The 16,151-nt window shown below is 43.0% G+C and overlaps 1 protein-coding gene across 4 annotated transcripts in view; it reads left to right on the top strand.

The window, feature by feature from the left end:
• Nucleotides 1-16,151, top strand: part of TRRAP (transformation/transcription domain associated protein) — a 159,371-nt gene that overhangs the window by 111,273 nt on the left and 31,947 nt on the right. For all 4 annotated transcript variants that reach the window (XM_081889018.1, XM_081889020.1, XM_081889021.1 and 1 more), the window contains 4 exons: nt 2,567-2,731; nt 6,757-6,847; nt 8,744-8,943; nt 10,749-11,010. In XM_081889018.1, the coding sequence (XP_081745144.1) occupies nt 2,567-2,731; nt 6,757-6,847; nt 8,744-8,943; nt 10,749-11,010 (718 nt within the window). The remainder of the gene's footprint in view (nt 1-2,566; nt 2,732-6,756; nt 6,848-8,743; nt 8,944-10,748; nt 11,011-16,151) is intronic.

Below are 16,151 nucleotides of genomic sequence, written 5' to 3' on the forward strand. Positions count from 1 at the left end.
TCATGCTGGCCACATGACCCAGAAGCTGTATGCCGGCTCCCCCGGCCAATAAAGCGAGATGAGCGCCACAACCCCAGAGTCGGTCACGACTGGACCTAATGGTCAGGGGTCCCTTTACCTTTACCTTTAAACTGCTTTGAGATTTTTCTTAAAAACATAAAGCAATATAGAAATTTAAAAAAATAAAATAAATATCGTGAACACAGAGGTGTTTGTGTATGTGGCTTATAAGAGGAGCTCCGGCGTTTCTGCCTGACATACAGAATGGGCTGTTGTGACAAGGATGCTGATACGGCGCACGATTCATATGTTTTAAACACAGACTCAGGGCTTCAGCAGATGTTGGTGAACATAAGCATTAAACGGCAGACACGTTGTTGGAGGAAATCAACATGCACACTAGCTGTGTGGACAGTGGCCTTTTGCATTCTAGCACAGCTCACCAGAGTTTAGGGAAACAAAAGATTGGGTGTTCTCTTGCCTTATTTTTTTCATTTTGAGGATAGTCATCCTTGAAGACGGGTGCGCAATAGGCATTGTCAGCTTTCCTGATCCTTTCCCAAGGCCATCTATCATGGCAAAGAAATGGTCTCCACAACCAACTGGCAATTAGCCAGAGCTGACTTAGGTTGGGGGATGGAGAGGTGAAACTATCTGTAGCCATCAACTGCTTTCAAGGAAAGAGGGGGAAATTCAGTTGACTCAGATATTCTACCCTGATACATAATGAACTACCCAGATGCTCCTGAGGCCACATCCCCCCTCCTCCATTACTTTATTCCTACTTTAAGAACCCTGGATGTATACATCCAAATGACTTCAAACCTGGAACAGATTCAGATTCAGTTTGTGGGGTTCCCTGGTTCCCAGTGCGTTTATTTTTATTTGAGGTCACTTCAGTGCTGCTTAATGCAGCGGTTGGACTTCACCTCCAGGGACCTTCTCCATTGTCTCCAGAGACAGTCGGATGCCAACATCAACAGCAATGTGTGTGTGTATTGAGGAGTTGAAGTTCAAATGTGTGCTGTGCTCCAGTTTGAGGAAAGCTGAGTTACTGGGGTAGAGAAAGACTATATCAATTAGGAAAAGCTGGAGTAAGCAGCTGCTAAAGCAGGCCAATAGAAGGGTGTCTTTCTTTCTCAGTTCCCTCTAGAGCAGGGGTGGGCAGTGGGGTGGGTCCAGATGTTGGACCCAGTTGTGGATAATGGGCGTCCGACAGTGTATAGAAGGCACGGTGTTGACTGCTGTTGGAATTTACTGGGAAAGTGGCCAAGTGGAAGTTGGGCTAGGTAGACGAAGAGCCTTGCTTTCTCCCTGTGCAAATTATAATATAGCAGTTGAATTTCTTAACATATCCAAACTAGCCATAATATCACAATCGTTATTGTGGCCCCGGTTTCAAAAAATCTAAAGCGCACCCCAGAACATACCCAGTTCTATCTGCTGAAATGGAAGTTTAATAATGGATTATAGCTTCTAGCACCTGAGCTTCAGTTGAACTTCGGTTTAATCCAAAAGGTTCTAAAATGGATTTCTCCCCTAATCTTTGACAAATGACTACTATTGTGCCCTGTATTTAAAAGAGAGAGAGAAAGAGAGAGATTTGTTTGGGCAAGTTGCCAAACTAATTCAAATGTGAGTTCCTAAATGGCTCTTGCAGTCTTTCAATACTGCTTTCGTTTTAAATGTAAAGTGTGCATAAACGTGACCTGCTGGTTATCTAAAAATAAAGAAAATGTACTGTTTTTACCAAACTAGATTTGCATTTGTGTATTAATGGGCATTTTGGGGTAAACACATAACACTACACACTTTTAGCTGTGAAGCAGAACAGAGCTGATTTTAATCTTGCAGCTGTTGCACATTACATTTAATTCTGCCAGCTTACTTCTTTCCAAATATTACTATTTAGGGGATTTGACTTCATATTTTGCTTATTTTTTTGCATTTGTTAGTCACCTAATAACAATTCTCCAGCTTACAAAAATATCTTACAGATCTGACATTTATTGTCTCCAATATAGTTTGGAAGCTATCCCATTGTTTGTTTGTTTATTATTTTTATAGCCGAAGGTGGATTTCCCTGCCAGCATTTGGCATAATAATCATGACCTCGTTAACCCTTTTCAGACCCGTTTTACATCTTTCTGGACTGGAAGATAGTCATATCACACTTTCTCTGATACCTGTTGCTCACTAGATTGGTTTCCTGTTAAATGGAAAGGTCTTTCCCTTCATTAAGAACCTTGGAGACTGTCTACCTAGCTGCTGAAATAAAGTTTTAAGTTATGGCAACTTAGAGGCATTGGATAGCTGAGATTCCTGCATTGCAGAGAGTTGGACTAGACTTGGGGTGCCTTCCAACTATTATTGCATCTAGCATTAGTCCTACTCAGAGTAGACCCATTGAAATTAATGGATGTGACAAAGGTGAGGGGGGTGACGGCATGCAAAAACCAGAACTTAGCCTTTGCCCAAACTCTCTTTCCATGTGGGGGATATTGAAATGTCATTATCCATTCTCCTATGAAAGGATTTCATTTTCATTTTCACTCTTTTCTTCTAGGTCCTTTGGCTACTGAGCTTTGATGATGACAAGAATACGCTAGCAGATGCTGTTGACAAGTACTGCATTGGAGTCCCACCTATCCAATGGCTGGCTTGGATTCCACAGCTGTTGACCTGTCTGGTTGGGTCAGAAGGGAAACTTCTGTTAAACCTTATTAGTCAGGTAGGGGAGTTTGCAATAATGCCTGATTCATTGTTTCTCATACTTTAGAAGTATAAGCTTTTTATTTATCCATTTTTTAAAGGTAAAACTGAAGGCAATATAATTGTATTTTTAAAGTTCCCCCCGCCCTGAAACTGTTACACTGTGTGTTGTGTATTTTCATTGATGGTGTTTAATGGGTTTAGTAACGATAAAATGGCATTGAATACCATGATTCCAGAAGGGATGCATATCTGTGAAAGAAATCACTACTTCAACTGCAGTCTTTAAATAGGGATATTTTTAATTGCGCATGAAGTCATTTGCAAATGATGAACCACACAAAATAGTTCTGAAAACTCAGATCAAACGGCAGATAACATGTAAGATTATTTATTTATTTTACTTACTTAAAATATTTGCATATCGCAGTGTCCTTGAAACAAATACTGATGTTGTTTACAGCAATCATAAATATATACATACAGTATGTGCATTAAAAAAACCCTCACATAAAAAAATCTAAAATTGCAGATCATGAGCTGATTACAGGATAAAGTTTTTCCTTTTTATTTATGATGTCCCATCTTTGGCAAAAGACTGAAAACGGTTTGCCCAGAATTGGCTTTGTTAAATCCTTTTTTCTTTTCTTTCTTTTTTGCGGGCAAAATGCAGATGCATGCTTTAAATCACCGTTAATTGTACCAAGACTTATTGTAACTAGGTATTGGAAATTCATGGAAGGAGCCTCTTTGATGAATTGGTATAACTAAGCTCTGGGAATTTAAGAAACTCTCCAATAAATTTAGAATGGCACAAGATATAAAACAAAAGGACTGCTTTACAATTGAGCAGCCTTCCTTCATTATGTACACAGGGAAGTATGACCATAAAAGACTTCATATATGCATTTTTGGTCGCTTTGATTATTTTTTATGTTATCCTTACGTCGCCAAACCTTTATTAGGCATTGCAGATATAGGCTACCATAAAAAATCCATATATAAAAATTTAAAATATATGCAAATAAACAGCCATGTAAAAATACGTAATAACGGGGATTTTCATTGGTGTTTCTTCGTGCTAAATAGTGCCGCTCACCACTTTGAGAGATACCTTTGATTAAAAACTCAGCCACTGAGTTTGCAAATTATATTGCAGTTACTTCCGGGTTAATGTCAGAGAGACAGAATCTGATATTTTCATTTTGTCGTGATGTTAGACCAGTGTTTCCCAAACTTTTTTGGGCAACGGCACACCTGTTTACTGAAAAAAAATCTCACGGCACACCACCATTAAAGCCCCGCCCCATGACGTCAGCGCGCAGCGTCACGCCGGGAGGGACGCACGAAAGTGAAAGTTTTTTCCCTCCCCCTTGCCGGGGAACCTCCAAGCTTTGGGGGTGGGAGGAGGCAGCAGAGCGAGGGACTGAGGGACGGCGGCAACTGAGGCGGCGGCGGCTGTTGTGGTGGTGGCGGCGATAGCGGGCGGAGGAGGGGGCGGCGGCGGGGCTTGAGGAGCCGTCGCCGGGAGTTGCTGCTGCTGTTGTTGCTGCTGCTGCCCGGACATGCCGGCCTCCTCCTCCTCCGCTGTCTCGCGCTCCTCCCTTTTGCACGCGCTGCCCCGCCGCTCGGCACCACCACCGCGGAGCCGCCCCCGGCTCGACGCGGATCCTCGCCGCCGCCGCCTCTCACCGCCCGACTCGCCCGCCTCCCTCCCACGGCACACCAGCCAATGTCTGACGGCACAGTAGTGCGCCGCGGAACACCGGTTGGGAAACACTGTGTTAGACTACCCAAAAAAGGGGGTAGCATGTGTTTGCGTAGCTGGGGGGTGAACGAATTCCTATGCTCCACAAATAACCCAGAGTTGCATTTTAAATAAAAGCACACATTCCACTCATGTAAAAGCATGCTGATTCCCGGACCATCCGCGGGCCGGATTGAGAAGGCGATTGGGCCGGATCCGGCCCCCGGGCCTTAATTTGCCTACCCATGGTGTAGGAGTAACAGACACCCACATACACACTGCAAAAAATGAGGAGCAAAGTGTTTGTGAGCTCCTCACATGTGTGCAGTCCTGCTCATTGGTGCAATCCTGGCAAGCTATAGTATGGCTTTCCATGCTGTGCAAATGGAGTCAAAGAGTGATTTGCTTTTGCAGACCGCAATCTCTGGTGGCGCTATCACAGCAATGGTGTTGGTATAGCACAAGTTAGGCTTTTATTTATCAGGAGTCTTTAAATATGTGAAATACAGAAATGAAATCCTCACCATGATCAGACTGTTCCAGCTGTCATTACTGTACATTTTATGCTGATCTCCAATGGGCCATTACAGGCGGGAGTTAATTCATTGCAAACGTTTTAAAGTGACATTCCAGTTCCTTTGGAAGCAGGTTCGGTATATTTTTTGATAAAAAGGATGGCAAGAGGAACCTCCCGCCATATCTTATCGTCTGCCTTGCCTCATAGAATCTGGTCAGATATATTGTTCCTATCATTTAATAGATACCAAGACGTATAGATTTAAAGGCAAAAATGGCACATTAATGTGTGTTCACCGTTTCCCTCCCTCCTCTCCCCGGAGGAGTCATGAAACCTCTGCTTGGTGAAAGTGGTATCCCTTTACATTAAGTGGCTATTTTTCACCCAGTAGAGCAGCAATTTTGTGAGATAAGGTTACGCTCTAATGGGCCCAGCTAACACATCGTGCTGGGTTCATTGGGAATTGTGGTCTTATTTAAAGACTAAATGCTGTCTTTCTGTGCCTCTCTCTTTTTATCTGCATCAGTAAGATCTTTTTAGTGCTCTGTATGCTATCTCATTATGCAGATGTCTGGCTTACAAAGTAATATGATAGAATCCTTGTCAGCTTCCCTTTATAACCCTTTTGGAGCGGCTTTTATATCAGATTGGGCGATGCCTTTATCAGAATCTGATCCCTACGTTTAGTTAGTTAGTTAGTTAGCTTTCTTACGTGTCCCTTTCACCTTAAAGGTCCCAGGGTGCGTTATAGCAATAAGATAGACAATTTATAAAACAGTTAAGGTCTATAAACCAAAAAAAGAGATAAAAAGCAGTTGCATATACAGTGGTACCTCTGGTGACAAACTTAATTCATTCCAGAGGTCCGATCTTAACCTGAAACTGTTCTTAACCTGAGGTACCACTTTAGCTAATGGGGCCTCCCACTGCGCCACCACCACACGATTTCTGTTCTCATCCTGAGGTAAAGTTTTTAACCCGAGGTACTGCTTCCAGGTTAGCGGAGTCTGTAACCTGAAGCGTTTGTAACCCAAGGTGTTTGTAACCCAAGGTACCAGTGTATAAAGCAATTAAGATGGTTCCATATATGAAAATGCAAACATTTAAAAACAAGTGTCCACATATAGAAACCCTTTCAAATAGTTCCCTGGGATAATAGCAGCCTGGGATAAAGATCTCCCCTCAAGAGGATGATTTGCATAGACGAAGAACTTCAATATATAATTAAGAACAAAAACCCTGAGAGAGAGAGGGAGGGAGGGAGAAATGAAGCACAAAATGTCTAATTGTGCATAGTGGACCAGCACACCAGGTGGGCAAGGGGGTAAGATATGCTATTGCTGGTTTTAAATAACTCTTGCAATGATATATAGACCTTGGACACAATGGAGGATTATAAATTAGATGGACTTAACGATAAGCAGTTTAAAAGGTTACCCAAAGAACCCATGGAGGGGAGGAGGGAAGCCTTGAGATTCGGAAGAATCTTGTGTAGTCTTTATTATTTGTGAATATGAGTGTGAATGAATTTGTAAAACCAAATAAAAGCTGTATGAAAAAATATGCTATTGCTCCCCACCATGTTCAGGACTTGTGTTGAAATATTGCCCAGACGGGCCCTTTACTTGTACTTTCACCTGCTGTATATATCATTATTTTAAAAAATATTTTTGAGTAGTTACGCTTAGGCATCAATCAGTTGGCAGATCTGTTTGGATCACAGTATTTTTCATGAGGCCGTTGAGAATTCACATGTATTTTTTTTATTATGGCAAAATAGGTTGGGCGAGTCTATCCCCAGGCAGTCTACTTCCCTATTCGGACCCTCTACTTGACACTGAAGATAGAACAGCGGGAGCGCTACAAAAGTGGTAAGCAGCAGGCATACCATGATGTCCTTGGCCCTTTCTCAAGTTGGGCAATTTGACTCAACTTTGCTTCTAGAGGCAGCTTCTTTGTTCAACCTCCTTATGCTTACAAAACATGTGTCAAAAACCTGATAATAAAATGGACCCCAGTTAAGTCATAGGGTTTTTTTGGGGGAGGGGTTAAACAAATATATACATACATATGTACTGATGATCAAGGGACGCAGGTGGCGCTGTGGTCTAAACCACTGAGCCTCTTGGACTTGCTGATCAGAAGGTCAGCGGTTCGAATCCCTGCGATGGGGTGAGCTCCTGTTGCTCGGTCCCAGCTCCTGCCAACCTAGCAGTTTGAAAGCATGCCAATGCAAGTAGATAAATAGGTACCGCTGTGACGGGAAGGTAAACGGCGTTTCCGTGTGCTCTGGCTTCCGTCAACAGTGTTCCATTGAGCCAGAAGCGGTTTAGTCATGCTGGCCACATGACTGGGAAAGCTGTTTGTGGACAAACGCCGGCTCCCTCGGCCTGAAAGTGAGATGAGCGCCTCAACCCCATAGTCGCCTTTGACTGGACTTCACCATCCAGGGGTCCTTTACCTTTACTGATGATCACTTGAATTCAATATTTTAAAGTGTAATTGTACTGTGGATTGTTATTACTATACAAGGATAGTATCTGAGGTCTGTAATCCCTCCTACCCCATTGTTAATTCATATCAGATCTCACAGATCCCAAATTCATTTTCCTTCCATTCAAAATGTCCTGGAGGTATAATAATAAAAGGCTCTACAGAAGCCTGGTGTGTGTGTGTGTGTGTGTGTGTGTGTGTGTATAAATATATATATATATATAAATGTTGCACCAACATGACAGCAGCGACTGTGTTTCAGTATATTGGGGTCATCTACACCCCTGGTATCTAAGGTGCAGTGCACCAGGAGGCTACAGTACTGTTGAATAGTGGCTCCTAAATGGTGGTCCACATACCCAAGAAGTCTGTGTCACCCTTCGCGTAACAGAAAGTACCATACAGATATCAAAATTTTCAAAAGTAAGGGCTACACGGCTTGGCTTTTGAAAAACGGGGGTCCGCAATACTTAGCTAATTGGGAACCACTGCAATAGAATGATTGACAAACGCACACCCCTACTGTAGGAGAACATGTGGATTGTGCAGTGGCATGAATTAGACTTAAAAACATTTCATAACTGACCCTTTAGGTCATTTCCCTAACTCACCCCTTTATATTGTAAACTGCCATGTGGTCCTCAGATGAAGGGCTGTATAGTAACAACAACAAAACAATAATAATATAGGAGCATGAAAATATCCTAAATGCATAACAGGGTTAAAACAAATGGCTTCTAATGCATAGCTTGTTTTTAAGTTTTAGGCTTTTCTCCCCTTTTGCTAGACAGCATTTGGTTGCTGTTTAAAACAGATTATGATATTGCAGTATTCTCTCTGGACAGTCTTTCTCGGAAATGACTTGTTTCCTTGTGGCTAATGGTGACTTTGGAGCCCAGACATGTTGTGGGATTTTATGAATGGAAAGGCTACTCTGAACGTCTATTCTAGAAATATGTTTTAGCAGTTCCTGGCACACCAAAACCAAGCAGTTGGAGGGGAAGAAAGTTGAGGACCATAAAGCTATTTCTGTTTTCCAGTGTGGGTCTTCTATGAAATATTTTCTTTTTGTCAGCTTTATTGAAGTGGAAACAGGAAGTATTTGTTTGCGGCGGAAATTCTTGTAAACGTTTTGTGTTAATAATGTGCCTGTCAATGTAGCGGGATTGCAATTTCTTTTCTAATTTACAGAGAAATTGCAACTTATTTTTAAGGTTCTGGGGTGCTTTGTAGTGCTAATGGTGTTTTCTGGGAATTTTCCCATCCCCTGTAAGATTCCGGACAGCAGCAGCCAAGTTCAGTCGGAAACCAGTCCCATTCGGCTTCGGACCCTGGGCCAATCAGAGCCACAGCTCCCATGTGGCGTTGCAGCCGAATTATGCACATGCAGAGGGAATTGCACCCCACACTCCTCTCCTCTCTGGAAGGGATAGTGGATCAGATGGTCTGGTTCAGAGAAAACTGGCACGAAGAGGTATGTTTCTTCCATTTAGAACTGGAATTTTAAAAACATGTACAGGGGTCTCTCCACTTACGCCCGGGGTTATGTTCCCAGGAACCCCTTGAAAAACTGTTTAAAAAACAAGTAGCACTGACCAGACAGGTGGCAATGGTGGCTAATAATAATAATAATAATAATAATAATAATAATAATAATAATAATAATAATAAATTTATACCCCGCCCTCCCCAGCCAAGACTGGGCTCAGGGCAGCTAACAACCAATAATAAAAACAAGTTGATTAAAATACAATTTGAAAGATTAAGATACAATATTAAAACAATTAGGGAGAAATCTCATCATAGGAGGGGAAAAGAAAAAGAAAAAGGGGGAGGGAATCAAACTGATTCTGAGCCAAAGGCCAGGTGGAACAACTCTGTCTTACAGGGCCTGCGGAAAGAGAGCAGATCCCGCAGGGCCCTGGTCTCCTGAGACAGAGCATTCCACCAGGCTGGAGCCAGTGTTGAGAAGGCCCTGGCTCTGGTTGAGGCTAATCTAACTTAATCTAATCTAATCTTAGTCTTCCTCATCGATGGAGGGTGATGTGCAAAAGCTGCTGGGATTGCAGTTGCAAAGGCTCCTGGGATTGCTAGCCATTTTCCTGCTCTTTTCGGGCAATTTTTGCTCTTTCCGCAGTTTGAAATGGATTTATGTAATTATTTCCCGGGTTCCATATCAGATTGGGTGCTACGTGGTCACATGCGAGCAAAACGCACGTAGGTGGGGGGAGGCCTGTATGTCACCATCCTGCTTCCCCCTGCTCCTGGTATTGAGATCGTTTCAAGCTTTTGCACCTTGCACACTGATTCAGGGGGGCTTGCATTTCTTGGGACTGACTTGGTGCTCTAGGCCTTTGTCAAGCCTGGGCTCAGACACAGCCAAAGTAGCTTATTGGGCAGAAGGCAGGGAGCCCAATAGTAAGTATAAGACCAAACGGGAAGCAGAGCCAGTTAATTTTAGTTTTGTCTCCATCTCCACCCTCTTGAGTTATGCAAGTGCCAACACTGGGACTCAGCAGCAGCCGGAGCAACCTGACAGGTCGTGCTACCACCTAGACTGGTTTTGAGTAGGAAGGCAGACATGTGGACTTAACAATTATAATAATAATTTTTTATTTATACCTTGTCCACCTGGCTGGGTTTCTCTAGCCACTCTTGGAAGAATAAAGGCTGAGGTTGGTGGGGCAGTGCCCCATTTGCCTTAATGGACAAGCCACCCCTGCCTCCCATTGACTTTTTCCTCCTTTACTTCCCATTTTTTATTTAAGTATGTATATAGCACTTTGCAAGTAAAGCAGACCTTTCAAAGTTATTTACCAGATGCCGAAAAGCGACAGCAGTTTCCGCGAAGGATTCATGCAACCAAAGGGTAAAATATAGAACATTTCAGAAATAAATGTGTGTCTAAAATTGTTGTTTGGACTTCCTGACAAGCAAAAAGCAGTGCAGGAAAGTTGGCTTTATGCAGACAGGTTTGCGTCCAAAAAGCTAGGAATTGCAACACGCTGGAAATGTGTCACATGTGTATTGATTTATTTTAAAGGGTTTTTATCCCACTTTTCAGGCAAAAGGACTCCTGGAGCATTTTTTACAGATAAACCAACAAAATAACCCCAAGTCAGTCCCTGATCTCAGGATTGCAGTCTAGACTACATGACAGAAAAGCAAAACCGGCTGGGGAGAGCACTGCTTTCTGTGACTCCATCTCAGAATGTTGCTGTATGGTGCCAAATGTTTACTTCATTATTTCCATTCTGTTTTTGTGTTTGATGGCGTTAGGTCCTTCGACAGCTTCAGCAAGGCCTGGCCAAGTGCTACTCTGTCGCCTTTGAGAAGAGTGGAGCGGTTTCAGATGCCAAAATCACCCCCCACACACTGAATTTTGTCAAGAAGTTGGTCAGCACCTTTGGTGTTGGTCTGGAGAACGTCTCCAATGTCTCCACCATGTTTTCCAGCGCTGCTTCGGAGTCGCTAGCGAGGAGAGCCCAGGCGACGGCTCAAGACCCTGTCTTCCAGAAACTGAAAGGGCAGTTCACAACAGGTGTGTGGTTTTTATACAGTTTGTGGTTAACTTTCACCCTACAGATTGTGTGATCCAGACACTGAATGCTTTCTGCTCTGGCTCATCTGGGAATAGTACTTTGGAGGTTTTTAAGCAGAGGTTAGATGATAATGATAATAATGATAATGATAATTTATTTATACCCCGTCCATCTGGCTGGGCTTCCCCAGCCACTCTGGGCGGCTTCCAACAAAATATTAAAATACAGTAATGCATCAAACATTAAAAGCTTCCCTAAACAGGGCTGCCTTCAGATGTCTTCTAAAAATCTGGTAGTTCTCTTTGACATCTGGTGGCCTGAGGGCGTTCCACAGGGTGGGTGCCACTACTGAGAAGGCCCTCTGCCTAGTTCCCTGTAACTTGGCTTCTCGCAGTGAGGGAACTGCCAGAAGACCCTCGGCGCTGGACCTCAGTGTCTGGGTAGAAAGATGGGGGTGGAGACGCTCCTTCAGATATACTGGACTGATGGATGTCCATCAGTAAGGGATTCTTTAGTAGCTGTGATTGCTGCAGCTTGGGCTAGATGACCCTTGAGATCCCTTCAGCTCTACAATGGCTGCAATTCCTTTTCTATCCAAAATTTGCATCAGAAATAATGATGCTTGCTACGCCTTCAAGAAAAGTTTTTTCTCTCCCCCCCCCCCTCTAAATCAAAGCAAGCTTCAGATGTAATGGGGAACTGTGCTATGAAAATGAGCCACACTGAACTTCAGGAATGCATGTAGCCTCCCTCGCTGTGACCCAGCAGAGGCTGGAGCAAGTCCTGGAGGACAAATGGCTTGACGGGGACAGGAAGCAAAAGCGAAATGATTGCTGATTTAGAGCAAGAAGGGGACAGAAGGCACAAGAGGAGATGCTTTCCCAGCTCATCCAAACCAGGATCGGATAGGCTCTTGCAGATCATTGGTTCTCTGCTCCTAGGCAAGGAATCGCAATGAAGGAATCACTGCCTTTCCAGTGTTGCTGTCTCAATATCTTGTATTAATATTGCCTGCTATTTTAATTAAAGCACTTACCATGGAACCAACCCCATGGTGGGACCCTCTTTCATCTCATTCCCTTTTATATCTACAAGGAGATTGAAATCTTCTTCTGTTTTCAAACTAGCCACAGTTCCCTGTAGCATCCAAACTTGGGGCACTATGGATTGTTTAAACAATGGTTAGTGAGAACAATTGCATTTGGCTTGTTCTCACTAATCATTGTTTAAGCAACAACAGCTTCCAGAATTCAGACATCACAGGGACAGTGGAAGTAGGAGCTTTTGCAATCCATGTGAATATGAAAAATGAGGGAGAAGGGAAGTGTTCTCTGTTGCCCTTTGGAATAGTATATGAGCATTTAGAAAGAATTAGGGAGCAGCCTAGTGAGTGAAAGAGAGTTGGGTAATTTCCTTTATCTGCTATAAATGTCACAGAATTATGTTAAGAATCCTTTTGTGGCATTTAATTCAGTAAAATACCTAATTCATTAACTGAGTAGGAAAACAATTATATCAAACTATTTAGATGAGAAAACAAATCTCAGAGTAGTCCAGGTTTACACCTAAAATGCACAATGTGCTTGTTAGAAGAGTTATATGTTTATTTTTCCTAAATTAGAAGCATCTGTGTAAGTGATGTGATTTAAACTTTGGGGTGTCTGGTACTCATGAAATTATTAATTTTTTTTGCCATTTGAGTTTGATAATTTAAATCAGTTGCTATAATTGGCCTTTAAGGGGGCAATTTGGGAAGTATTTTGCTACTGTTATTCGTTTTCTGTTAACCAGCTTTGCTTTCTATTATTTATAGAGCAGCACTACATGAAAACTATTATTTGTAAGGAGCATCTGTTCTTTGCCATTTTAGATTCTAGCCTTCCTCTGGCACAAGGTGTATTTTATGAAAGGGAAATTCTGCAAGCTGAATCTGGGCATTTCTTGCTCTGCGCACTCATGAAATGCTAAGCCAATGGGAGTTGGAATTAAGCCCCATTGAGCTTGATGCGATTTATGTCTTGAGTAAGCATGCTTGGGACTGCAGAATAAATGCAGCTGAGTCTCTGAACTGACTACTTTGATCCCCCAGCCAGTGAAAAGGGCAGCAGGCAGAATGTTTTGTTTTGTTTTTCAATTTCCACCACCCTCTTTTACTGACAGCAAAGAGGCCAACCTTGAAGGATGTGTGTGCTTGCCAAGTCATTGGCTCTAGCCTAGAGCCACCTTTCCACCTCATTTCAAATGTGTTTGCTCTACTGGAGAATTTGTGGTCCTGGGAGATGCTGTGCAGGGGGTGCTCAAGAATATGCTAGGATCTTTAGACTCTCATTCCCAAGGTCTGAAGCTCTGTAAGTTAGCCTTCCTTTTATGTGGCTGGAATGATTACATACAGTACCCCCTATAACTTTTTTTTTAAATGTTCATTTCCTCTTCTAGTAGATCTATGGGATCTATATATTTCATGAACTAAATACGATTTGCTCTCTCTCTCTCTCTCTCTCTCTCTCTCTCTCTCTCTCTCTCTCACACACACACACACACACACAAGCAAACCTAAATGTGTAAATCAAAGTGTGTGTTTTTGAAATCTCTAGGTGGCATTTGAGTTGTGGAAGTGTGAGGATCAGCCGTGGTGCTAAACATTTGCATTGACCATTATTTATTTTCTTTACTGAGTATATTTATATCCCTCCTGTCTCCCAAGTTGGGATTCAAGGCAGCTTGCATTTAAATGCAACCTGAAGCAATAAAACAAACTTGTTAAAAACAATACTTAAAACACATCAAAACACATTTAAAACCAGTTATTAAAATAGCTTGCCCTGATACTAGCCCTGTGATCAGCATCTTCAGTCTGCTCCTTAGTTTTCAAAAGCCTCTCCGAACAGGAAGGTCTTAGCTAGCTGGCAGAAGGGGAGCAGAGAGGGAGCCAGTCTCACCTCTCTTGGGAGGGAGTTCCACCATACGGGAGCAGCCACAGAAAAGGCTCCCTCTTGCGTCACCAGCAGCCGTGCTTCTGAAGTTGATGGGAGCAAGATAAGGTGCTCACTTGAGGGTCTTAGCACCTGGACAGGTTCATATAGGGGGACACAATCCTTTTGGGTAGCCTGAGTCGAACCCATATGCCAAAGCACTTGGGGCAATTTACAGTTTGAAATAGTAGCTTGCATTCTTATGAAAAATGGTAGGGAAGGAGACAGGGAAGGGGAAGATGGGGATGAGCAAATTCACATCCCCTCTGTAGTTATATTGTCAGTTGGAATAGTCATTTAGGAGGTTGTTCCGGCAGGGAAAGGGCCAAGTAGCAGCTGGGCTCAGCTGAACCAACGTAGGAATCTTTGCTTTTCCACCTCCTCCTCCAATGCTGTCAGGTGAAATGCTGCTACAGGAAATCGAGCCAAATGAGTCGGTCACAAATGAGCCAGTGGAGAGGACCTTGTTGTCTCACCCCTCCTTTTCATCTAGGTGGGATGACAGTAGCAGTTGAGAGACAGTCGGGATACAGTTGTACCTCAGGTTAAGTACTTAATCGTTCCGGAGGTCCGTACTTAACCTGAAACTGTTCTTAACCTGAGGTACCACTTTAGCTAATGGGGCCTCCTGCTGCCACCGCGCTGCTGCCACGCAATTTCTGTTCTCATCCTGAAGCAAAGTTCTTAACCCATGGTACTATTTCTGGGTTAGCGGCGTCTGTAACCTGAAGTGTCTGCAACCCGAGGTACCACTGTATTTGAAGTACAGAAATCACGCGGCGGCAACGGGAGGCCCCATTGGCTAAAGTGGTACTTCAGGTTAAGAATGGACCTCCAGAACGAATTAAGTTCTTAACCCGAGGTACCACTGTAGTTTTATCCCACTTATCCATCAAATATGCTCAAGATAACTTCAAAAATAAAGGTTGTTTTTTTAAAGTCATAATAAAAAGGATTGTTCTGATGAAAATATTAAGCATGATGAACAACACCATCAAAACCCGCAGCATTAATAGGTAGGGATCTTTATATCTTTAATGAAAAACCTTACGGGAAGTGAAATAGTTTTCACGGGAAACCTAAAAGGGGAAAGGGTGAAGGCGTATCTGAGAAGGGTGTTCCGTAGATGGGGGGCCACCACAGAAAATGCCCTAGCCAAGTTACCACCCGCCCCTCAGAAACAGGAGGATATTCAGAGGAGGGTCTCTGATGGCAGCTTTGTGCAGAGGAAGGTGACTCTTTGAGATATCTGGTTGCCTTGAGCATTCAAGTTCAGTCAGGGTCATAGCATTGCATGGCGTCACAGCCACAATCTGAAAGAATGATGCAACTCGTCTGTATTTCTTGAGCAACAACCCACAGTAAACTGGTTTTGAAACTGAGGGAAATTCTAAGGTAATTTGGGATGCTGGCATTCTGAATTCGCAACAGGGAAATTGAGATAGTTCCTCAGAACCTCGCTTTAATGAGCATGGGGAAAGTGGCCTTACGGGATTCTTGTGTGCCACATCTATGCCCTGCACATTAGAGAGCATGTTAAGCTCTGCATGAAGTAATCTTTGCAGCACAACAGTCGCATGACAGTAGATAATGGAAGCCTTGAACCATATGATCAAATTTAATGCGTGGCAGCTACTAGGGAAGAAGAGAGTTGCCAGCATATTGTGCTTCTTCTGGGTTTTCTGATAAGTCAAAGGGATGCGGCTGCAGTTAATACATATGTGTTGTTTCTCCATGCTTAGAAAGAATAGACAATTTTTCCTGTATGCGATGGTACTTCAAAAACTCATATCCGTATTAAAATTGGTATATAGATAAAAAGTGTTTGTTTTGTGTTTGTTTATTTCAGAGTAGGGGAAAATTGAAGAGGAAAAATGTTCCCTTTTAGCATATAAACTAAACAGAAGGAATTGAAGTATTTTCTCATTCTGAACTGAGGCTGTGTGTGTGTGTGTGTGTGTGTTCTCCTGTGTAGTTTACTCCTCCCGCTCACTCCAGATAGAGGCAGGGTCATGTGAATCCAACAGAGTAGATTTGTGGAGTCTATGGCCTCCAGTGCTGCTGGATTGCATCTCCCATCTTCCCTGACCACTGAACATGCTGGCTGGGGCTGATGGGAGCTGGAATCCAGCAACATCTGGGTGGTACTAGGTTCCCTGCTTTAGAGA

This window comes from Podarcis melisellensis (assembly GCF_964234715.1).
Source record: "Podarcis melisellensis genome assembly, chromosome: 14".
Classification (NCBI taxonomy): domain Eukaryota; kingdom Metazoa; phylum Chordata; class Lepidosauria; order Squamata; family Lacertidae; genus Podarcis; species Podarcis melisellensis.